We start from the raw sequence: 27,474 nt of genomic DNA, 5'->3' as shown, positions 1-27,474 counted from the left end.
GTTGACGTTCTCGGATGTACTAGGAAATAACCCAAATATGACAACAACATAATTATAATTTAATAATAACTAAATTGTAATGTTTTATTAAAAATAAATCATATTACAAGTGTAAAAAGATTTTCGTGAGTTACTGCGACGTATTATTTTTACCTAGAATAATAACAGAATCCTTCTTTGAAATTTAATTATTTTTTAATGTTAAAGAATACGCTGTAATAAATTTGAACTTATTATTTATTATCATTACGTAATAATATATTTTCACACATTAAAACGATTCTCATAAAGTAGATTATTAATTTAATGTTTAAATTAGAATATATCAACGTCCTATACGAGCGTAAATTTCGCGTCATTAAATATTGCGGGCGCAATTTATCCCCTTCTATAGAGGTGATTTATTATGTCCTTCAAATATTAATAATGTGGTTTATGTAATGGAAATAGCAAAATTTACATCGGTTTTCGTACATCTAAATAACAGTGGTCTTTGGGTTCTCTGTCCGATCGTGGTGCTAACCACTTCAGACCTTGAACTTCGATCCTTAACATATTTGCACAATACCAGAACTAGTATTCTTATACAAATTAAATGGCGATTGGCACCTGTACACGTTTAATGAATTATTCGTTTTAATTGAATACATATTAATTGATAACGTTAGTTCTGTTATTGTTTATCGTGAATTATTGTTGAAATATTGATAAGGTCTTCTTAGTTACTTTATGCTAATATTTGGCTATAATAACTAGTTTTTATTAATTACATAAAAGCACAAAAAAAAACGTTCAATGAACCTTTCTATCATAACGGATATCCGATAGCTTTTTGTAACAAAATGTAAAGGAAATTGGTATAAAAGAGACTAATTAATTATTAAAATAATATAAAAGTACTTATTTTATTTACCGCAGCTTTTGCTTTAATTTATATTTAATACGCAGAATAAATTAAAGATTCGTAGTGATAAAAATTTGCAGGAATTTTTAGATCTAACTGATCTAAAAATAACTAAGCTAAAAAATAAATACAAATAATCGAAATAGAAAAATACATGAAATATAAAATTTAATAAACGACTAAATATATTAATTATTATAATTACACTAATTTATTGTAATACAAAAGCTCATACACGTGTTTGTACTACAACATAAAAATAGTTCTTTATTCGTTATTCAGTTTTTCAGTTCAGCCTGTTGCAGTTCACTGCTGGTCATAGGCCTCTCCAAGTTCGCACCAGACATCCCGGTTTTCCGTTATCCTGATCCATTCATCAACGGCAATCTTACGTAAATCGTTGGCCCAGTGGGCCCGAAACGTTCCACACTGCGTTTGCCAACACTTGGTCTTCACTACAGGATATGTCTGCTCCAACGGCCATCAGTCCTGCGACAAGTGACCAGCCCACTGCCACTTCAATTGGCAAATTCTTTGAGCTATGTCGGTTACTTTCGTGTTCTCGCGGATAGTCTCGTTTCTAATCCTATCTTAAAGAAGTTAAAAGTCGCTCAGCGTACAAAAGAACGGGCTATGGTTGGTGTTTGTTCTCTATTCGTTCAGTAAATGCTAATTTTATTATACTTGTGAGGTTAGTTATTCTTTTACAATATTAAGATTACTTCGTTGACAACAAACTTAAGAGTATCATGACTATTTATTACTACATACACCACATGCATAAATGGCGAAGTAACTGTATGTGAGTCTGTTGTGTTTCGTAGATTTCATTGATTCAACATTAAATATATTGTTGTTGAGTTGCTCGAAATTTATGAAAGAAGTAATCTAAACTTTTTAAACTATATACGAATATAATATTGCTTTTAGAGTCTTATTATAATCGTATAAAAACTTTTAACGTTTTCATTTTTTTACTTCATCTCTTTTAAACAAAATAAGAAAGGAAAAAGCAGACAGACGCTAGCATGATACCTACATATGTATACCTATGCAAATTATATTTTAAAGCTCATTTAAATACAAACATCTGTCACCGGAAGTTCAAAGAAAAAAAAACTACACTAAGTTGATCCTCTGTGTAACCTGGATTCACCCTGAGACTGAATAGATTCAGACCGGATTCTCATTGTTTAGCTTAATGCTCTCAGGAGCGATTTAGAGGTTTAGTATATCTTAGCTATTTCCTCCCGTGTGCATCGTATGACGTTGTACAATCGAGAGTATTTACTAGACACAACTAATATTTAAATATTTTGTTAATTTAGTATCGCGAAATTTTCGAACTCTTCTTTTTTAATCTTATATTTTTTTCACTCTTTCTATGCGGTGCAATTCGTACTTGTCCAGTGGGTAAAAAATATGTAATAGTTATATAGTAGACTGGGAAAATACCCCAATAATATAGAAGATCACAGCTAAATAATACTTCTTCAAGCAGTGTTGTATTCCTGTGGTGAGAAAGGTGACCATAGCGCCTGGGGGAGGGGGTCCTCCTTTATAATTACAGCCTATACAGTCCACTGCTGGACATAGGCCTCCACAAGTTCACGCTAAAAATGGCATGAACTCATGTGTTTTGCCCATAGTCACCACGCTGGGCAGGCGGGTTGGTGACCGCAGTACTAATATTTAACTCCTTTATTTTATTTAAAATAAGATCAACATTTAATTTAAAACTTACTATGCAACTACACTGAGATTTGACTGTAAGTTATATTGGGTTAGCTAATGTACGTATTTTCAAAACATATGATAGCAAGTTTTGAATATTATTAAATGTACCTATGTGATCATATAAACATGTGAAAAACTCCGTTACACATCGCGCATAAATCTTTGTTAGGTACTACTTACTTTAGACCGTTATTTAATACACACAAAATAACATATGATGATTATCACAATGACAAAATAAACTTAATAATTGTTGTTATCAAATCATTATTACAATTAGACCGGTTTAATTGTGAGGCCTTCGTTTATTGATAAATAGGGTCACGGTGTGATCGAGTAAAAGTTTAAAAAAGAAAAGTAACTGTAGCAAAATTATGTTAAAAACTACCGTTTAATTTCGAACGAGGTATTGCGTTAAAAGCCCTTTATACCGAAATCGGCGCCCCGTTTCTTCTTATATGGTATCGTTAACTTTAAGAAATTTCGGACGCGATAAACTGTAATTAACTTTGATACAAATATTATTACCGTCGAAACTCGAAAACAATTTAACGTTTTTGACATTTATAAATTTTAAATTCGAAGAAATATAAATGACGACTTTAAAACAAATTCATTAACTTTACTTTATTAACAACTACTTGTATTAAATGGTCATTTAAATCTTTATTTTGAAGTCGAACTTCTTTAGAATGGTTGTGATTTGAAACTCGATGAAACTAAAAATGCATTACGATAAAGAAAGAAAAACATAAATGTATAGGAGAAAATGAAATAGTATAATGAGCCCGTGGCCATCGTCAATAGAACAAATCGCAACGGCCTACCCTCCTACCAACAACTTTTCAGAAGTTTTACTTCACATACAATTTTTTTATATATATTTTTAAATTATTAATTTAGTTTTAAAGTCACTAATTGATATAGGCCAGTAAAAATAACCGTTTTATTTTTGGTCAACCTCACACCAAGTTTCCGATCTTTTTTTTATAAGGTTTAGGATCACTTACTGAGCATAAAGTTTCAAAATGCTAGGAGGTACTAGAGATAGTATAGATAGTTTTAAGAGTTATCGGCCGAGATAGGAAACCCGGTTCATTAAATGGACCATAAATAGTAAACGTTAAGATTTACAAAAAAGTATTTAGGAAACAAACGATGCGAAATTTTATTCCCCACGATAATGGTCTCAATGACTTTTGTACTAAAGTGCATAGTTTCCGAGATCGGCCAAAATCGTGTTTTTTTGAAGATGGCGCTTGAAACGATACCCGAATCTATCAGCATTTTGTGATTTTTATACTCAGTCAGTGATGTTAAAACTTATAAAAAAAATTGGATCGGAAATATAGTTCGCGTTTAAATTCTATTTTTACTGACCTCTTAGCAGAAACAAATTTAGTGTTGACAAAGTGTTCCGTTACAATATATGAGCTAGAAAAGATCAGACAGTGGTTTAGCAAAGATGAAGGTTTAGTTAGAAGTACAAAACGAATTATTATATAAATATAATATAATAATAGACATCTAAATATACGTACTATAAAAATAAAACATTGTTAGTGATTCATAAGTCCACATTAGCTTTTATACAGATGTTTCCACTTTAAAAATTATTATTATAATATAATTAATTATATTATACGATGATTCAGGTTTCTTTTCAGTTTTGATCCGTAATATCAAAGATACTTACCGACTTAATTCAAATTCATAAATAAAATGATGCTTATTTCAATCGTTTGATATAAAAATAAAATTATAATAAAATTCCCCAGGAACTCCGGTCACCTTACCACAGGAACACAACACTGCTTGAAAGCAGTATTATGTAGCTGTGATTTTCTGTAAGGTCGAGGTGCTACCCTAGTTGGGCTGCTCTTGATTTTGAGCAGAATTTCCTGCTATCTCAGTTAAGTGCAGACAAATTAGCATACGCATTATGAAAATGTTTCAACCACTGAAGTGCACTATTGCAAAATATTACGAGGAGATTATTATTATTATATTGTATCGGTATATCACATTGACCAGATGCTATTAGCATCTGTCTGTGAACAAACATATCGCTAAGGCTACGGTCAGCTGGACAAATACGAGTTTTTTAATAAAAACCAACCAAAACGTGTTGTTTACTTGTTTGTACTTGTTTGTAATATCGCTTTTTATTCGTATTGTAAATTGTTAATTCGTTTTAAATGGCTGATAGTTGCAATTCATTTTTAATAGCATGTTCTAAGTAGTGCGAAGTGAAATTAAAGAAATAATTACAGTAAAGTGGAGCATTAAATTATGAGAACTAATTAGGCGTGTAAGAAAAGTTTATTTTTTTAAACAAGACGACTATCTTTAAAAGTCTTTTAAATAAATTTTATAAAATGCTAACTAACGCAAATTTTTGCGAAAAAATTAAAGTAATGTAAAGGCGCTTCCTGATTTAATATTCGCTCTGTAACATGAACATACACAAATAAGTTCGAACACGAAAGCGAAGAGGTGCGTCATTGTAATTAATAGGAGCCGGTTCTATTCTCAAGAGAAAATAAAAATAACGCCGCTTGACGCCGGCGGGCAGGAGCGAGCGTTCAGGCGAAATATCGTGATTCACTTACCAGCGTTTGACTCTGTACGGAGCCAATATTTGCATGCGAGCGGTTTCGTGGGCCTTGTTACAACAATATTACTAGCGTGTAATGAGGAAAAACTTTTCGTTATAATACAATGTTATTTTATGACGATTATATTTTTTTTTTTGTTATAAACAAAATTACTCTCTTATCGAATCGTCCTTGTTTGTGTTTTGTATTCGAATTTATTCTTTAAGCCTATTAGGCAAATGGATTGTCATCTAGCTGATTCGGATCTCTGCGAATTGAACGCAAGTTCAATTTGTGTCTATTGACAACAAACTGCATTCGTAGCAGCAATTCGAAAATTGACCGCTAGTTGAATGAAATAGTAAGTGTAACGCTACATACTGAATAGGTACACGAATTGTATGAATAAGTACCACTAAAATATAATATAGAAGGCTGACCAGCCTCAAATCTTATGGCCAGGCTTAGTTTTCTTTTCTCATTGTAATTATCAGCTAGATTTATTTGGTATTTTTTTATATAACTAGAACGGCAAAAAAGCGTGCAGCTCATCTGATAGTATGCTATTACCGTAGCTTACAGGCACCTGCGACACCACAAGCATCGCAAGCGTGTTGCCAACCCTATCCCTAATCTTCCCAGAAACTGGTCACCTTACTCACCACATGAACACAACACTGCTTGAAAGCAGTATTATTTAGCTGTAATCTTCTGTAAGGTCGGGGTACTTCGCCAGTCCCGCTGTTCCAGATTTGCGCTAGATATTAATAATTAGTAGACAATCCACGACAGTTAGCTATAATTTCATGATGTAATATTATTGTATATGATTTGGGTGTACCTTTTCATCGTCGCTAGCTTCGCCAACATCGAGGTGCTTGGCGTCGGCGCCGCCCGAGCCATTGGTGTCGGGCGCGCCGGCCGCCGTGCTCCACGGAGACGCAATGGTGCCGGCTGCGAGCGCGCCGCTCGCTGAAACAATATAAATAAAAAATATATGACTAGCCCGTTGGCACAGTGCTTCCTGTTCCGGAGGTTGTAGGTTCGATTCCCACCTCGCCTCTGGGTGTAATATTTATATATGTATTATTTATAACTTTATCGAAAAAAAAATATAGCTATACTAGTCGGCTGTTACCTATAACAAAAGCATTATGTTGCTTACTTCAGGAATAGACGACCGTGTATATATTGTGTAGATATTTATTTATTATTATTATTTATATTAACTTTTCCTTTATAAAATACAACAAATCTAACTTCAATGACGTAGCTGTAAGAATAACAGATACCTAATCGTTACGCAATAAAAATGAATCGTTATCAAACTACAATTATATACACTTTTTTCTTTAAAAGTGGATAAACACTAATAGCGGTTAAAAAGAATAGCTTTATATTTCTTCTAAATAAATTTAATTAAAAAAATAATTTAATTTATAAGCTGCATGCCTGCACATTTTACGTATTCTTCAAATATATTTATCACACATATATGAAGAAAAACAAAATTGGAATCTGGAAATTGCAAAAATATTGATAACTAATAATTGCGAAGTAGTCAGCCTATTGCAGACCGCTGCTGGACATAGGCCTACCCAAGTTAACGCCAGACATCCCGGTTTTCCGCAATACTCTTCCAGCCAACACCGGCAATCTTACATAGATCGTCGGTCCAGCAAAGTAAACTTAAATTCAATTAAGGTATGTGTAATTTTTATTGATATTTACAAATTCATAATTTTGTTTGTATATGAAAAGTCATACTTGCTCCGCATCTGACGTCGTTCAATGTTTGCTTACTTATTCGGATGCGCGCCTTGTAAACTTCCAATCGTACGAGTATAGTGGCTTTGCACTAATACATTAGTGTAAGCAAAAACAAGATTTACTGCTGTGTTTCATGTAATAGAATATAGCTGCGGTTATATGCAATACGCTATTTATAAAGTTCTTAGTATAAGCAATGAGCGGTAGTTTTACCTATGAAACATCACTCCGTAATTATGGTATTACTCGACCTTTTACGATGGATTGTATTTATTGGCGTTAACGTACGTTTACAACACAATTTTATAAGATAATTGTAGTACATTTTAAACGATTACGATTTTCGAAGATTCCCTTCGATTTCCCTAGGATGCCATCATCAGATCTTCGTTTCAGCAAAATCGGTTCAAAAACGACGAAGATATCCGCGAGCACACATATTCAAATGAGTATATATACATTGGTCGAATTCAGAAACCTCCTCTTTTTTGAATTCAGTTAAAAACAGACAATAGGAGATTACGCTAATTAAACGTCGACAAACGTTCAAAATAAAACTAAATATAATTCGAGCACAATTCCGTTCGTAAAATTGTTGTACCGAGTTTTGTAAATGTTTTTTATGGTTTCATTGTTTATTTAATTTCTTCCTAGTTATAATCTCTTTTGTAAACATAAACATTTACGTTTTATACAGTTTTTATTAATGAAATTAGTTTTATTTTCATAATATTAATTTAAACGACATTATAGGACGATTTACAATAAAAAATATAAGATTTATATATAATAAAAAACTCGTACAGATTCGAAATTTTCATAATAGCTTTTGTTCGGGACGCGAAGGCGGAGTTCGTAGACATTCTCGAAATTTTCATATTTACCGTTAGAAATATGCAGGTACGAACGTTAACAATATAAATATAATATCAAAACGGAGAATTTTGTTATGAAGATCGGCTCGAGTAGAGAGAGTAAAAGTATGCGCCGCCCGCCTTCCAGCGTGTCCCCGTCCCGGCACGGCTCGGCGTCGACTCGATAAATACTCGTATACTTTAACGTCTTACAGACCTTCTCAACAAATATTTGTTAATCTGTTTCAACTGAATTTTCAGCTTCTCGCAAATTTTATCGCGCACTGAATTGAGATATGTACGGTTTTGTTTGATTCGTTTTAATATTGAAATTACTTTTGCTTTTAGAAAAATATCTCTTGAATCTTTTATGATTACCTCTACATAATAAAAGCAATAAATAACTTTATATACTTACTATAATTTTTGTTCGTGTAATATGAGTTTACACTTGGAATTAAAAAAAATAATACTAAAAATAAAAATTATTCGATTTTACCCCTTTTATACTTAAATGTCAACAATTTTATCAGACTTTTTAACCGACTTCCAAAAAAGGAGGAGGTTCTCAATTCGACTGTATTTTTTTTTTTTTTTTTTTTTTTTATGTATGTTACATCAGAACTTTTGATCGTGTGGACCGATTTCGACAAATTTTATTTTAATCGAAAGGTGGTGTGTGCAAATTAGTCCCATTTAAATTTATTTGAGATCTAAGAACTACTTTTCGAGTTATATCTAATAATGCGTTTTTACTTGACGCTTTTTTCGTCGACCTACGTTGTATTATACCGCATAACTTTCTATTGGATACACCGATTTTGATAATTCTTTTTTTGTTGGAAAGAAGATATCCCAAATTTAGTACCATGATAAGGAAACCAGGATCTGATGATGGAATCCCAGAGAAATCGAGGGAACTTCTTGAAAATCCGCAATAACTTTTTACTGGGTGTACCGATTTTGATAATTTTTAATTTAATCGATAGCTGATGTTTGTCATGTGGTCACGTATAAATATTATTGAGATCTGATAACTACTTTTTGAGTAATCTTTGATAACGCGTAGTTACTTGACTATTTTTGCGTCGATCTACGTTGTATTACTCGTCGATGTAATTGAAGTCGGTTTTTTTTTTCGTTTGCGAGCAAACACAATTATTTAAAATATAATACTGAAAAGTAGCATTCTAAATATGTATCTTACCCATGTTAAACACTTCGAGTTAATTACTATTCGCATAAACCGAGCAATTATTAATTTACGTTCACATATTAAAGCGAGGATCTTCAATTAGGACAATTCAGATTAATTCAAGGCGACATTGGCGGTCTGGACTGACAAAGGGCTGTGAACGTGCAATAATTAAAATAATAAAGCATCGCTCCCGAGCCCTGGCCCCCTTTGTGATATGACAAGTGTCCACAATAAGGGCCCGCTCCGGCATGTGAGGGTCGCGCTGATCAACGCGAAGTTCGGTTCACGAAATGAATTTGAATTATTTCGATGTCTATCATTCTGATCTGAACGTGTTAACTAACATTTAGGGGTACGTTTCGTATGCATATTATTTGTTTTTTTTTCAACAATACTTTAATATTATATAAAATTTTAATTAGGTTAAAAATAATTCAGCGAGAATAATAAAACTATAGTGAATGGTTATATGATAATGTTTTATTGATAATAATTGTGTTTGTTGGCAAACGAAATAAAACCGACTTCAATTAGATCGACAAGTAATACAATGTAGGTATAGATGAAAAAATAATCAAGTAACAACGCATTATCAAAGATTACTCAAACAGTAGTTATCAGATCTCAATAAAATTTATATGTGACCACATAATAAACATTGGCTTTCGATTAAATTAAAAATTATCAAAATCGGTACACCCAGTAAAAAGTTATGCGAATTTTCGAAGGTTTCCCTCGATTTCTTTGGGATTCCATCATCAGATCCTGGTTTCCTTCTCATGGTATCATACTTAGGATATCTCCTTTCTAACAAAAAAAGAATTATCAAAATCGGTTCATAAACGACGATATACATAAAATATATGCCCGAACATACATTAAAATATATATATACGGTCGGATTGAGTAACCTCCTACTTTTTTCATAGTCGGTTATAAAAGGTCCTATAATAATCGGACCCTCTTGTTTCATTCATGGGGTTCTATCGTACTTATCTGTTCGTGTATTATTACACAAAGCTAGCATATTTTTAAAATGCAATGGTTATTTCGAAAATACTTGTTTATTACAATACAATCTCGTATCTTTATATGAATTTAATGAACATAATATTAAATACACAAAACGTCTATAAGAAAGAATATAAATGATTGTTGAATTAATGTTTACAAGGAATTATTAAATTTGATCATTAATTTACTTATCATTTTACCGTACAGACAATTAATATTTGTTTTTTTTATTTTACAACACAATATTTTTTCATCATTTACACATTCAATAAAATTATAACTAGCCATTGTCTGTACGTGAGATATATTTAAAAAAAAGTTTCGGGGTCTTTAGGTATTGATTAAGTACATTTCATCGTAATACGTCGTTTAAAAATAAAGTTATTATTCTATAAATAATAAATGTATTGAAATCCGGCAAAAATAGCGGGATAAATGCATGATAAATCATTTGCAAAAAAAATATTATGTAAAAAAATTATATACCATTTTAGGAATAAATAACGGCAGAATAAAAACCGTGTTAATAATTCTAATAGAGATAATAGAAAAAAACTTCAGTGGAAATGTAAACAATGAACGGATAATGGTAGAGACGACGTAAATGGTAGTTATACGTAATGAACAACATTGATTGATAGTTTACACGTACTGCGATTACGCATTACTCATAAGACAATAAAGTAAAGGAGTCATATTAGAACAAAACACGTAATAACGTCCTCAGAACCCTTTGTGGGTTAATGTTTACAGTTATTGTCTATAACGTATAGGGACGCCAAAACATGGGACATTTCAAGTTATAATTGTTAAGACTTTAGCTACAAATATTAATAGTTAGGGGTAAACTTCTATTACCAGTGGCAGTCACAATAGTAGTAATAACCGACAAGATGTTAAATCGGCGAATGAACTCATATACGAGTACATATAAATGATCTGTTTGATACGCTTAACAAACTTTAGAACTGTGAAAGTTCTCTTTCTTTTCTTTGACAAAGAACAGGAATAGAAAAATAGAATACCAAACAATACTTAAAACAATACTTATGTCAACCCTAGTTATGAATAATATTAATGTTTAAGGAATCAACCGTGCTTCTCTGGCACAACTGAAAGCCATTAAACCAATCAATCAATCAATTAATGTTTAAAACCATTATTACTAATTGTTATTTATTTTAAAACTGATTCAGTTTTCTTCACTTTAAACGTCAGTTTACTATTAATTGCGTATTTTATTTTGTAGCGGTCACATTTATTGGATACCAATAATATTATTGAACCGAGTTCGTAGATCAATTGATAAAAGAGTATTATTAAAAGGGTGCTTAAATATATTTTTTTTATATACAAATTCATTTTGTCCCTTAATAAAACAAGGCTATAGAAGTAGCACGCGATTCTTGAAACAGGAATGCATTTAATACCAACAGTGGAATAATTCCAGTAATTTAGTGGCGTTTAGACCGTATCGCGTGTACCTGCCGAGGTAATAGAAGAAAGCTTTTTTCACAGCTCCCTATTTCGTTATTGCAGTACCTTCACTGTTTGTCATACAAATTGTTTAATATAAAATATTTAGTAAATCAAAAATCACAAGGTAAAATTTTAAGGTCAAAATCTATTTGTTAAGTTTCGTTTTATAAATTTTATTACACATTTTTAAAAGGACATACAATTTTTTAAATCTGATTTTTGTATTTCAATATAAAATTTAATATACAGTGACCATTACCGTTTCGAAAACGTAGTTTATTTTTGGAAACTTATATAAATATCTGAAACATTGACACCTGTAGCAATCAATTTATCTGTCCAAAATCTTCAGATTTAAAAATGGAAAACCGTAATTGGTAAACAGCCCATTGCGAAGGCTAACGTAATAAAAGTAAGCAATTAACAATTTTTGATAAAGAAAAATTATTTTGTAATAAATATTTTTTTACTTTGTTAAATAATATTATAATTATCATTATAAGGTGATCGAAAGTTTAACCTCCATATGATTACGTATATTATGACTAAATTTGAGTATTATTATTACGGCCTATACAGTCCACTGCTGGACATAGGCCTCCACAAGTTTACGCCAAAAATAACTTGAACTCATGTGTTTTACCCATAGTCACCACGCTGGGCAGGCGGGTTGGTGACCGCAGTATTGGCCTTGTCGCACCGAAGACGCTGCTGCCCGTCTTCGGCCTGTGTATTTTAAAGCCAGCAGTTGGATGGTTATCCCGCCATCGGTCGGCTTCTTAAGTTCCAAGATGGTTGCGGAACCTTGTTATCCCTTAGTCGCCTCTTACGACACCCACGGGAAGAGAGGGGGTGGCTAAATTCTTTAGTGCCGTAGCCATACAGCACAGAGAGATTTTGAGTATATAACAATACATATATTACAAATTGAAACATTAAACAATTAAGGCGATATTAATTTAAATGAAACACTGGTTGTATGAAAATCGTACTACAATGTAAGCAACGTTCAACAAATACATCTTTATTTGCGCAAGTTTGCCGCATCCGCGGATGCGTGTCCATCAGCAAATTAGCGAAGTGAACAAGTGAAATACACTGAGAGAGAAAATAGAGAAATAATTTCCGTATCGGTTGTGCCGGGGGAGGGCGTGGGCGGCCACCTGTGCGCCGCTGTGCCGCCTGCGAGGGTTGTGCGCCAAAGTATGTTAATTAATTTTCGGTTGACCGTACACCGCTCGAATCACCCGCTCCGTGCGGTTTGCGTACATTTTCATATAACAAAGGGCCGGTTAGCGTTCTCAATAACTCCACTTTTTAATGAGCGACATACCGATTTTTGGTTTATACACGATATTGTGTAATTATGGAAAGTTTTACTCGTTATAAACGTTATGTATGTCTCGATACCACTGAAATTGATCAACAGATTTCCAAATTTATTTTTTTATTATATTTCATTTGAATCAATCGTAATGTCTTAACAATATCAATAGTTAGGGGCATCAAGGCCCACGCCTTTATTCATAATTCAAAAGTTCTAACCACCTCAGTTTATTTGATAACGCGAGGTAACTCGATTTTAATACCCCGTGCTAACATGACATGAGTGGATACGAAAATCGATATTGACGGAGAACGTGTTGTGTTTATTGGAAGACGCGCGTGCGGCCGGATTCACAAAGATGTTTATCTGCGGGAGTAAATGTTTACTAACGGCGTAAGACGAAGACGTGCGGCCGTGCGGAGCTAGTGGCGAGGCGCTGAGGCCACGTGGCGCATGCAGAACGCACGTACTCGCTCAGCGACTCCACCGCAGAATGCACTAACGTGCCTCCGCCGCCTCGCTACTGGAATAGCTACGTCAGCGATCAACGCCGATAATCCACAACACCGTTTCTAAAGCAAAACGCTCGATTTACATATACGCAATCATTATAGATTTGTGCTGTACGCGAAAATAATCATTATTCAATCATCAAATCAATGTTCGTCAATTATCAAAGTTAATAAAATAAAATGTATAGCGACCGTTCATCGTCGCGCTGGAAGTATTTTCTAGATCTAGATAATGGATAAGCGCGCCTAATGAGCCATTTCGAAAATGTAGTCGACCATTTGGTTTTAATTTGGTGACGGTTGACTATATTTTTTCCCCTTCAAATACGAAGCAAAACGATAGAGATAATCATGGGAGCACACATCTGAGTCACACGTAGACCACTGCCAACTGAACAGATTGCCAAGAATAAAGTCATATCTATTCGAACGTGTTACATAAATTACAACTCTATGTAAATTTATTTGAAGACTATATTAAAGAAATAATACCAATACATATATTTTAATGAATCATCAGACGATTTGCCATCTGCGAATGAATACTCGGATTGCAGTGTTCTCGGCAACTATCACGGCTCATCTTACAAAATAAGCATAGCTAAAGAAAAGTTTGAATAATCTTTTCCTTTACTGTATAAAAATATCTTTGTCATTCGTCGATAAGTTTTACATTTACTTGATTTTCGGGGCTCAATCGAAACTAAAATGAAAAAATCATTGACATGTCGCCAAATGGCCTATAACCAGTAACAAACTTTATACTCGTTAGAATTTAAACTTTTTTTTTACCTAAAAAGTTTTATCGACGCTAACGCTTATATTTACTATTGCTTTTAAAGTATCAATTTGTTGTTAGTCGTTCAGGAGCTACTTTCTCTGGCTATAACTCTCTAACAGATCTAGATAAAATCTGAGAATCGTCTTCGAGAAGGAATCGCTATCGGCTATTGTACTGGCTATAAATGTTGCGTCCAGCGACAAACAAATAATCAAACATGTAATTATAATTTACGAAAAAATGAGATAGATAAATTCGACCGGTTTTTCAAATCAATATTTGTCTATTTCGTTGCATCATGATAGATCTTATCATTGCATACTATAAAACAAAGTCGCTTCCCGCTGTCTGTATGCTTAGATCTTTAAAACTACGAAACGAATTTTGATACGGTTTTCTTTAGTAAACAGAGTGATTCCAGAGCATACATGCATAATATAGTAGAGGAACACTAATAGTTTTTGCAACCGTGCGAAGCCGGTGCGGGTCGCTAGTCTTATAATATATAAGATTCTCGTGTCACTATGTTAGTTATAATCCTCCTCCGAAATAGCTGGACCGATTTTTATGAAATTTTGTGTGCAAATCGGGTGGGTCTGAGAATCGCCCAACATCTATTTTTCATACCCCTAAGTTATAACGGAGGGGGATTAAGGGGGTTAATAACATATATGGCAAAACAATGTTTGTGGGGTCAGCTAGTTTAATATAAAAATGTTTTATTTGTGCCTTCATAGTTTTTTAATAATTTATATAATTAAGTACAAAAAACATTACCTACATCCTGCATTTTTGTTGTCAAATTAATTCGACAGAATAAATATAAATTAATTATACACATTTTAATGACAAATAAATATAAATATTACAATTTTTACGACCACACATGACAATACAAGTTTTGAATACAACTTGCACCTGTCTGTATGTTGATACTCGTACGTTTGTAGTACGACGGATAATTTGCAGAACATGCATGTGACCGATATCGTGTGCCGTAAATAAAAACTTATACTTAATCAACACCGACGATTAAAAACAATGCATGAAAGATGTAAACAAAACGAGACGAATGGCTGTGTGCGTTTCGTTAGCGGATTTTAAGCGTTCGTAGTATTTAACAATACTTAAACGAATGTGCAAAACATGTAAAGCTAAACATCACTGTTTATCCTGTACTTTTTTATTAGTTAGATCTGCTAATAAGAGTAGTTGCCTTGTATGCCGTAACCAAATACTTTTTCTCACCGAAAACGGTACTCTAGTTAAAATATTTTTTAAAATCGGCCTCACACATTATCTTCAACATATTACAGTAACAGTGATATAGTACTTCAAATTATAATATAAAAAATGATCTTCTTAATTTATTTCGTTATCGAGCTGTAAAAACGATATTAAACTGGTAGCAATATCTAATATAGACGGTGTGGTAACAAAAGATACTTATGAAATTAAGGCGATAAATCAGCGCGGTCTGAGCGGGCCGGGCCATGAATGAGCGCAGGAACAACGGCTTATATGTAAATAATGTCGTATGCCGACGCCCGGCGGCCGCTCGTCTGAATATAAAGTTATATTCTGTAATACATAACATGTGCTAAGTGATAAGTACCGAAAGTAATTTTATTGGAAATTAATATTACTACTAACGTTTGTCAATAATAAGCGTTTTGAGTCGTTTTGGCGTATGGTGTACAGACAACAAGTGTGTTACTTACCGTATTATTTAAAGTAAAGTGCATATGTGGTTATTGCTAATTAAATATAATACATCTCTCTACATCATTATATGAAGTTTAATTTTTTATTGGCCGTCTTGCCCAATAAAAGCATAAGTATTGAGTACACATGTTGCTCGGGTAACAAGTACCGCATCACTGTAAGAAAGAATAAAATAGCAGTGTTACAAATTACAATAACACACACTAGTTTCAAGATATAATAAAATTAACAGTCTATAAACAAAAATTATGTACCTAAAATTAGGAATAAATAAATTATTAATTGTAGCAAATTCAATCAGACATGAATTTTCTAGAAGTCTAATGTTTTGAATAATAAATAAAATTTGGCCAAATTTGATTTGAGTAACCAAGGTCAGTTTAAATATATATATCTGTATAGGTATAAATACATATATTAAACAATGTTTGCAAAACCGACATGCAGATTTTATGGCGTAAACTGGAGGCGTCGGTGCGCGACGCTGGCATCGTAACTAAAGATAACAGCCGAAGATAGGTGCAAGCGCTCACGGACAATAGTTGTTACCTTTTGTACGAACATATAAAATAGATCAACACATAGAAATACAACAGAGGTGTTAATTAAAAACTTTCGACAATATACTGAATGAAGTCAGTAACAATGTAGGTTTAAGTAAACAACCATTAAGATATAAAATAATTTTTCTTACCATATAAAGATCTGACGTAACCGATACGATAGGTGAGCAGACACACTACATTGATTATGTAGGTCTTATTCGACTATGAGTGCATCTGTATTTTGCAAATTATCTACTAAGTTGATTACGATTCTATGAAATCTATCATAACACTTAAATTATTTATATTATCTCAAAATTATGCTATAAGAAGTACTTCCTGTCTTGATCTTCTAACAGATTAAATCAATGTCAAAGAAGATCGTAACACGCATAATATTTACGAATAAAAGCGATTCAATTTAATATTCTATAAATATATATGAAAGAATTCCAAAAACTCGACCCATTGAATATTTGAACTTTAATATTCTCCAACCGTTCAGACTTGGTTACGTGACCTGAACTCTTTCCTACTGTGGTTCAATATCACACGACTACGTCAAAAACAATGAATTCATGACCAACTTCCAGTCCAGTGCGTGAGCGTTAAGCCATCAGAGACTGCCCTTTGAATACAGAGTAACAGCGACATGCTATAAAAGTTCGAAGAAATAAATTATTTATATTCCTATTATGAATACGTTAATGATCCTGATCATACTATGACGACAATGGTGCCGAATTTTTCACAGTTTATACTAAATAAATGTAAAGGAATACATATGTATGCAGACAGAACATTAAAATTTATTAAATCTCTAAAAGTATTAGATTTGTATTGGTTTATATGTTTTCGTGGTTTCCGATAGATGGGAATTAGGAGTCGTAAGAAATAACAAGTCTATTACAGTGAATGTTATTCATGCAAAATACTGCTCAATCAAGACTGTGGATTCGCAATTTTTATTATAATTTTTACTCTCGTACGTTAAAACCTACAATTGAAAACTTTACTATATAAACAGTCCATTCTTTGCTTCGATTAGAATAATTGGTTTCATAAAGTCATTTTACCCTCGATTAAATTTTGGCAAAGCTTGTCTTGCGCGTCTTCGTGCAAGACATCGTTTCATTATAACTACAGAGACCATGAATGTAATGGAGGGAATCTGTGAGCTTTAGTGGGATCAAGGTGCGCTGATAATCGAATTAATTTCACTGCACTGAAGCCGGCAATGTTGCCGACAGAGGGTTTAACTTAGTTTATGACTATGCTAGGTACGCTCTCGGCGCGCAACAAGTTTGTTGCGAACGTCTTGAGTGCTTTGAAATCGGTTAAGCCATATAGAGCTGTTCGAGTGTATAACGTTGTAGTTTCATTGGGCTGCCGAACAACGGATAACGTTTAGAGTTTACGTGCATGCGCTATATAAGGAGCTTTGGAGCAGAGATTGGGGGCATGCTCTTTGACGTGTGTAATTAAACCTTACAAGAGAGAATACTAAGAACTATTAGTTAAAGAGATTATTAATAGTACGATTAGAAAGTTAGACATTTAGTTCGTAATTTTTATGCGAAACATCTTTTATATTGATTATACAAATAATTATAATCTTGGCTTGGTTTCGTTTAAACATACACATAGCTATGTACATATATGTTATATATTTTAAGAATCCAAGAATTTTACGTATAAAGAACAGGTAAATTGCAATTTTTTTTAAGAAAAGTATATTAATTTTCGTTATACATTAAGCCGAGAAAATACGTAATAAAGAGTTACAAAGTGATGAAGCTATCGCAATTAGTAGTAACGGTCGCGAGGGCCAGCTGCAGAGAGTTCAATGACCAACGGTGCAACCACACACTATTTATAACGTCCTCGCTAGCAATAGATCAATTTTTATTTTACTTAACGTTAGATGTAAATCGACTAGATATCAAGGATATTTAGTGATTTGTTAAATATTAAAAAAATTAACATTATTCAGTTATTTACATTTTAAAATTAAGGTGGTCGTAAAATTATTATAATAAATACATTCAAACGTCTAATACAAAAATCCATAGCAGAAATGAAATAAAATTAAGTACTATATACACACACGTAAATAAAAAAGACAGTTTTTGTCAACACAGATAAATCAGAGTGCAATGCTCTTTTAATTTTATCTATACGAAATGCTAATGAGAATTACATGTTTTTCAACCAGTTTACGGCGTTACAAAATTCGTTTATTACGAGTAGGTGTACCTACCGATATTACAAATCAACCATAATTTTTGAAGTAGAACTTCTTTACGCACGCTTGACTTGGGAAGTAAGCTGGTGAATGCGTGACGAAAGCATTACGAAAAGTGTGACCGGGCGAGGCGAGCGGAAGTTGAGAGGAAGATGTTGGTGAAGATAGGAAGAGAGTTTCGTTTCGTAAGTTTTAGTTCAGTTGTGTGGTTATTCCATACGTTTTAATTATAATTTTAGTTACTTTTAACCGACTTCAAAAAAGAAGGTTACTCACTTCGTCGTTTATGAACCTATTTTGATAATTCTTTTTAGGTGAAAAGGATATATCCCAAGGGTGGTATCCCATGATAAGGAAATCAGGATTTGATGGTGGAATCCCAGAGAAATCGAGGGGAACCCTCGAAAATCGTAGTGACGACTAGTGCGTTTGTTAATTTTTTTCGTCTACTTACGTTGTATTACTTGTCGATGTAATTGAAGTCGGTTTTTTTCGTTTGCTAGCAAACACAATTATATTAAGTATATTAAATTGGAATGATAATAAATTATTGATTAACGTACGTATATAGTATATTACTAGATTCAACTAATGTTGTCTTATCTTCGTTTGTCTACGGAAACGATTAGTAAAATTATTATTTACTGTTTGGAAGTCTTTGTGCTTATAACATAACAATTTACAGTTGCGGTAGCTTTTTCTGACTTTTATTACTATTAATAAGAACCTATGTCACATTTTTTTTAACCGATTTCCAAAACACAATCGAATTTAGAACCAACTCCAGGTTCTAAATCCGATTGTATTTTTTTATTTATGTTACATCAGAACTTTTGACTGGGTGGACCGGTTTCGATGATTTTGTTTTTAATCGAAAGGTGGGTCATGCGGTCTCATTTAAGTTTAATTGAGATCTGATAAAAAGTAGTTACTTTTTGAGTAATCTTTAATAACGCACATTTACTAGTCAATTTTTTCGCTTACCTACGTTGTATTACTTGTCGATGTAATTGAAGTCGATTGTTATTTTCGTTTGCAAGCAAACAGTTATTCATACAATAAAAGATATATTCAATGTTGTTTTACCTGCTCATATCTTATCGCAGTCGTAAAACAATTTTCATAATTGTGTATTTTATGCGTAAAAATAAATATTACCTCAAACATAAGATTTATGAGGCATTACGTCGTTTCGCTGCACGAGTATACTGCAATGTCGATTCTTGTTACATGTAATTAAGTACCATAATAAGGGATTAGCATTAGCTTTTGGCGCGCGTTGCCGACAATGGCAAAAGAATAAGTGCGATTTAGATTCTCACAGTAATTATGTAGTTATAAGTGTAATATTATTTCTCGTTGGTATCACATATAATTGGATCGCAATGCGAGAACGTATGCGGAAGAACGGGAGCTGCGTCTCTAGTTACATTCTGTGTCTTGTTCCGAGAACGCCATGGGAATACTATGTATGAAAGCGAACTCTTGAATCGCAGGTATCTCATTAAAATGTGACTTATGTTCAAAGTTAATTAGTATCAGTGCACAGTTATTTAGGACGCTCCCGTTTAAGAACGTCCGTGTACAAAAAAAAAATTAGATAGTGTTGAGAGCATTTATACGTGATACGCTCTCGTAACCGATACTCATGAAAGCGAGGGACGTAAAAAAAGACAACGCCAAAAATAAATCCTTAGGTGTTTTAAATACTAAACGAAAAGCATTTCCATTGAAAAGCATCGCGGTTAAGTGAAAAAGTGGAAACAAAGGGCGGCACGGCGCTATTTAGTATGCATTTGGAAAGGAGTGGAGGCGAGAGTAATAAGTTTGAGTCCGTAATTTGCATATATTGTGGCGACGCGTTGGGCAGTGCGACGGATACCACGACCACGACGGATACATCGAGACGAAGATCGTACACGAGAATTAGTACCGAACACATTACCTAATACAATTTACAATATTAATAATTTCATTATCATTGTTTAACATTCACGGTTGCAGATTCCTGACCCTTATTTATGACGTTTAACATGTTGCTGATGTACTTGGGTTTTGGGTCAATGCGTGGGAGGCGCGTCCCAGCACCACCTGCTCATTGGGCCTCTTACTGCGTAACATGAGATAAAGTAGGAGCAAGAATATTGTATCATCGCTAGATATAGCTAGGTATAAGACAAAAACAGATTTGAAAATAATCCTAGGTTAGGTAGTATAGACACACTTGTTTACTAATTCTTTTATCAAGTTAATCATTTGGATCATTTGTGTTTAAACATATTATTTTATAATGGTCAATATTATTCAACATCTTTTTTCCGTTTACGCCTTCAGTATTAGAAATTTTCCTCTAATAAAAATCAATGAAAGTTAAAGATCTTCCATTTAACGTAACACAAATGACAAGGGTAATCTGCTAGATCAGACTTATTTCGAACAGTGGTAGTTCACAATGAGCTTAGTCAAGGAGGCTGCTTGTTTAAATTGCTCCCATTTACCGCGGCGACAGCGTAAGCGCGCGCAAAATGTTTCTACCGTCGATTAACAGAATTCCTCGCTTGCAAAAGCATATAAACGTTTATATAAAGAAAAAACAAGGATATTACGAGACATACTAGTACGTTATGTTGAATAGCCATATACGATCGACGCGCGGCCTGACGCATCTACCACCTATTGAGGTAATGATCTTTTTATGTTTATAAGTTTTTTAATTACTAGCTTTATTGTACATCCTTATTGGGTGTTTAATGCTCACTGTTTAAAAATAAAATCAATTTAAACGCATTAAACAAGTGAAGATGCAATAGTAAATGATAATAAAAAGTAAATTCATTAATTTAAGCTTTAATAATTGCTCCGGTGTTTTTATCAGCTAAGAATAAAAGGCTAAATTTGATTTCTCGTATACATAAGCGTAATTTGATATAATTTGCTACAAATATTATTTACGATCAAAATAAAATAAAAATACACAATAATAAGTATTACTTAAGTTTGTTACCTTAATTTTTTGAATTGCTTTTATAAATCAAACCAGACTTACGCAATTTTAATGCAACAGGCAAAGCGTAATTAGAAAATGAGCGGTTGTCGCGATACTTGCAACACAAGCAAGCAGCGTTACTATGCGGGCAATTGTGGTATTCATGAAGAATTGCCATGATTGCATAACTATGTAATCCATTATCACAGCTGGGATCAGTTTGAAGTTGCAAATTTCGATTTGGTGAAGTTTTTTAAACGCGACACGTCTTTCTCTATTTATTATTATTATGCTATTTTTCATATTTAGATGCGAGGAGCCAGTTGATTTGATCAATAGTTATATGTGTATATTGTTATTGAACTTATTGATGATATTTACCAAAATTAAATAACGAAGTAGATACAGAATCCGAAGGCAATATTAAGAAGCCATGTCCGACTGTCACGGCCGTGTTCACTAGAATGTTTACGCTCATTTTTAATGAGAACATTTTATTATTTTATCTACATCGTTTAATACTCAAATTCGTCCAGTAATTTTACATGATGTCATGCACATCTACAGATTACCTACAGCTCTACATTTTATCTATGAGTAGTTTCTGATTTTCATATAGGTATAATAAAACAATTTTGTTCTATTTTTATATACGGTTCAGCCTTTAATATCCCACTGCTGTGCCTCTTTCCCCGTGTAATAGGTGAAAAATCAGAGCTTAATCCACCACGCTGCTCCAATGCGGGTTGGCGGATATATTCTCTACTATGAGTAACGATCGCTATTAGGTATAAAACCGGGGCCGACGGCTTAACGTGCTCTCCGAGGCACGGTGGGGAGACAGACCCGCAAGAACTGCACAAACACCCACACTACGGCTAACATCTGTATGACCAATACAAATTTTTGTCATGTGCGGGGATCGAACCCGCAACCACCAGCGCAACATCCACAAACCAGTGATGTGACCATTGCGCCAACGCGGCGTCTATTTTTATATACCTTCTTATAATTTATAATTGTTTCTATCTTATTTATAATTTTTTTTTTATATAATTTTACTACGTATTCAATGAAGTCTTAGCATTCTCTATACGACTCTTACTGAAGTATCTCTATATTAATTTTAATGTAGGTATTACGATCTTTATTGTTTCTTCGTCAACTGTTTATACGTTATTCTGACCTTATATAATACACGTTCGTGCTAAATTACTCCTTTATGTAAATAAAACAATTACTAAGTTTAAAATTACGCTTATAAGAACTTATGTAGGTAAATAATAGGCAAACACTCTAATATACGAGGAATAGATGTTCAAGACTTTTTATTGTTTCATTTAAATTTAACATACAAAAACATACTAAATTTATTTGTTTAATTTAAATTTAGAATTGATAGTAATAAAAGTTAAATTGAATTTTTCTGTGATTAACTAGTATTAAGCAAGCGAATAAAAGCCTTATTTAAATAGACACATAAAAGCGAGTCACGTGTGAAGAGGTAGGATGGCGTCAGAGCTTGTGGTAACATTGACGTAAACATTATGTACACAGGTAGCGTACTTGTTGAAGCTATGATATCTAGCTGTCTTGCCTGTAACATTTTGAAAATTTTTACATAGAGGATTACTTACACCTAGAAGTTTCAAGGTTAAACTACAATGTAACTAAGATTTGTTGTAAGTTGATAAATAATTTTTTTTTTTAAATCTGCTTTAATTTATTGGAAACTGTTTCTATTGCACAAAGCTGCAAGTTACCAAATATTAATAGAGAATATTAATAGTAATTTTACCATTTTTCAAATCGTATTCTCCATTTTAAATATGGAAATTGTAAACATCGACACATTTTTTATAACCAAAAACATTTTAACGATCATCCTTCAATAAAATCTACCCAGTGTAACTATATATTATGTTGAATAAGTTTCTTTGCAAAATAGGTTTCTTTTTTAACCGACTTAAAAAAGGAGGAGGTTCTCAATCCGACTATTATTTCATGTTATGTTACCTCAGAACTTTTTACTGGGTAATGATTTCGATGATTCTTTTTTTAAATTAAAGTGTTTCTTGTCTGTGGTCCCATTTAAATTTAATGTAGATCTTTTTTTTTAATGTAGATCTTTTTTTTTTGACATTTACTTTTCGAGTTATAATAATACGTATTTAATTGACAATTTTTACTGGTTGAACTGATTTTGAACTGGTGCTCGTCTTGTGGTCCCATTAAAATTTGATCGAGATCTGATGACTACTTTTTGAGTAATCTTTCATACCTATTTACTTGTCATTTTTTTCTTTTACCTACGTCGTAGCACTTGTCGATGTAATTGATGACGGTTTTTTTTTTTTCGTTTGCGAGCAAATGCAATTATTAAAAGCTTCTAATTTACATCTAGATTACAGTGAAATTGGAGCTGGCCGTTTCAACTTTTAAAATAGTAGGCATCATGTTTCAACATAAAAAAAGAATAACAAATAGTATGGCGAGCATAATTGCCGCATTTAACTGTTTATTTATACACCACCATCTATAGCAAAAAATTAAAGCATTTTTATTACCAATAATATAATAACAGGTGATGCTTCATCCAATAATTTTGAAGATCTTTGTAATTATGTCGTTTTTATTTCGATAACTACAATAGCATTACTAAGTATGTTGGATGATGAAGTAATACTAACATTACAATAATAATTATATTAGTAATAGAACAGATTTGTTGTAATTGTAAACTACCACTACTACTACTCTATCAAAATGGTTGAATAATTTACGATCGAAATAAAATTAAATTTTATACTTTAATAAAATTTATTCTTTTAAATTAAAATTAATCCGTTGTATTAATTTTAGTATTTTAGTTTTTACATCTGTTAATTTTATTATTTGTAATAAAAAAGAACCCACTCAAAAAAGCTGTATCGAAACCTATATCAATTTGTATGTACTTATTTGTATTTGTATTATGTATTAGAGTCTTATATAACACAAAATAAATATTATTTGGCATAATCAAAGCAGTCAGTGTTTTCGGTAGATCGTTCGTACGAGAGCAGATCATCGTGTAACAGTACGAGTGTTTCGGTCACGGGCAGTGTGCCAGCCAGCCTCACTTCCGCCAATGTCGCCCGACAACTTGTCATTCGGGCTAATAATAATTGAGGATTTTCAAACGAGCCGTGATAGCCTACGTGTGCCTCTGTTCGTTTTGCGATACTCGCTTCATTTATATTCTATATAAACGAAACCGCAGCTTCTACGCAACTTGGTCGAGGGATTTGTTGACATTTTAAGAATACCTTTTCAGTTTTAAAGTGCGTGTTATTAATTATATTTTCTTACTTCGTTCAAGAATTAGTTTATTTTTTTCATTTTTAGGTTATATAATTTTTTTTTGGAAACCAGAAGGTCTTATGTAAATTAATTATTATAATTTATAAATTTCTTTTCAAATCAGTAGCTTATATATCAATCAGCCTGCTACAACTGTAAGAAAGATAACTTTAAATTTTTACTGAGTATAAGGTACTAGGGCTAAAGGTAAGGTATTAGGGCTGATTAAATAAAAACAAATTTTAAGTATAATATTATTAATATCTACTCAAGAGTTCGTTTTAGAGCGTGATGCAAAGTTTTTATAAACATCTGTAGACTCCATGTAGAAGGATCAGAGCTTAATCCACCACGCTGCTCCAATACGTTTTGGCGGATATATTCCCTACTATAAGTATCGATCGCTATCAGGTGTACATACTTGCTCTCCGAGGCACGTTGGGGAGACCCACAAGGACTGCACAAACACCGAGATCACGGCAAACATCTGTATGGCCAATATAAATGTTTGTCATGTGCGGGGATGGAACTTGCAACCGCCAACGCAACAACCACTAACAAGTGCTGTGACCGTTGCGCCAACGAAACGTCGACGAAAAAAACCGATAACCTAGGTATTTAAAATAACATTTCAAGTTATAGCATAGCAAGATCGCTCAGCTTAGCTTTCGGCATAGTACAGATATTGTTTTTCATACTTTTGGTTATAATAGACTATACTTATATTCCTACACCAGTAATATCTTATATATAAATTCGCATCAGTACTATCATACATTTGAATAGATAACTGAGCTGATAACGTAAATAACAAGTGGCTAAATTGAGTCATTTGAAGACACCTTGTTGCGAGAAGTAGGCCAAATCGATCACGCGGTGATTGGTTTTTTGTCGGCCTAAGGATCGTTAAAATGATTACTTGATCTTTAACCTCAACTTTACTTTAGGCGCACCACAACAGATGTAAGGTCCATTTCTATAGAACTCAAGCTTGAGTTTGTCGCAAAGTAAAGAATTTGTCGTAAATTTTTTTGTTTGTTAATATTACGCTAAATATTTAAAACGATATTAAATTAAACCAGATAGCAGACTAGTCAAATACATTCTAAATAAGTTACACCTAAAGGGTATATTAAGCTCTACACCAAAGGATCTTTGTGACTTGTGAGAACTTGTAAACTTTGGAAATAATGAATAAGCTTAAAAATAAAACTGCAGTCTATAAATTGACTCGAGTAGTACTAATAATAGTATCCATAATACAGGTAATTAATTTAGTACATTTAAAAAAAATGTTATAGTAATAAAATTCAGAAATAATTATTTTAGGGTAAATATGTTTTTTATTTAACTGAATGAAATTACTGGATTAGTATTAATATATAACTAAAGCATTCAGTAGCTACTTTAAATTAACTTTTGCATTGGTTAGTAATATATATGTATATGTGTCGAGCAACGAAATCGTGTAACTTTATATAACTTCCTTTCTTTTTCGCCTGAACTAACAAAAATCCACAATATATCATATTATTAAAGAAATAACTTCATACATATAATGCCATTAGTTGTCAAATACAATTAATGCATATGCGCGTTTGTCGCCTCGCTTTATGATTGTTACCGGATGTAGTTACTTGGTAATTCAAGATACTTCTGCGAATGTTTCATCACAGAACTCATTGGCTTGGAAACACTTGTTCACTACGTCCAAATAAAGTAACTATATTGACTTGTGACATTTTATTTTTAATGTTCAGTCTCGAAAATCCCTGTACAGATTCAACGAATATTAAATTTTAAAACGTTTCAAACCAATATATAAGTTTGTGACACTTGTTCATCTGTTATGAATTCGCTAAGACACTACAACGTGTTAGGCTTAGAGTACATGACGTAAGTACAAAGGGGTGCAGGCGTCCGAGTTGTCAAACAAGAAGTTTTTATCGGCGGCCTGTCGCCGTTGAATAGAAATGAGCCTTGAATAATGCATGTGTGTCCCTCCCCTCTCGCCCCCTCTCGCCTCCCCTACACCAAACTGATTTGCCGCGACACTACAGCCACACCATCGACAACAGGTTCAAATGATACCATTGTCACCGACTTATAGATTCTGTTATGACTATTTTAATACTCTTTACATGAAATTATTACTATTGTATAGAGGTATCATAGCGTTATTGTTATGATAACAGTAGGATTTCAGTTTGTAAAATTAGTTAAGTACGAATTTTAAGTAGAAATATTTATGAGACCTTATAATTTACACTACCTATCTTTTTATTTATTTTTATTTGGAGTCATTCAAGTATTATTATATATTTCTTTGTTTTACTTATTTTTTAATGACATGGGGCCGGGGGGAGGGGGCTGGTTCTAGATTGTAGTTACGGCAGCAATATTTATTTATTATTTGTGAATAAACTAAAATATATATAACTAATGTTTATGTAAGCAT

At 32.9% G+C, this 27,474-nt stretch overlaps 1 protein-coding gene across 1 annotated transcript in view; it reads right to left on the bottom strand.

The window, feature by feature from the left end:
* Nucleotides 1–27,474, bottom strand: part of LOC123670041 (transcriptional enhancer factor TEF-1) — a 79,340-nt gene that overhangs the window by 27,449 nt on the left and 24,417 nt on the right. The window contains exon 2 of the mRNA XM_045603549.1: nucleotides 6,080–6,210. Within this exon, the coding sequence (XP_045459505.1) occupies nucleotides 6,080–6,210 (131 nt within the window). The remainder of the gene's footprint in view (nucleotides 1–6,079; nucleotides 6,211–27,474) is intronic.

The sequence above is a fragment of the Melitaea cinxia genome, chromosome 4 (genome assembly GCF_905220565.1).
Source record: "Melitaea cinxia chromosome 4, ilMelCinx1.1, whole genome shotgun sequence".
Taxonomy (NCBI): Eukaryota; Metazoa; Arthropoda; class Insecta; order Lepidoptera; family Nymphalidae; genus Melitaea; species Melitaea cinxia.
This window is presented reverse-complemented; position numbering and strand designations above follow the sequence as displayed.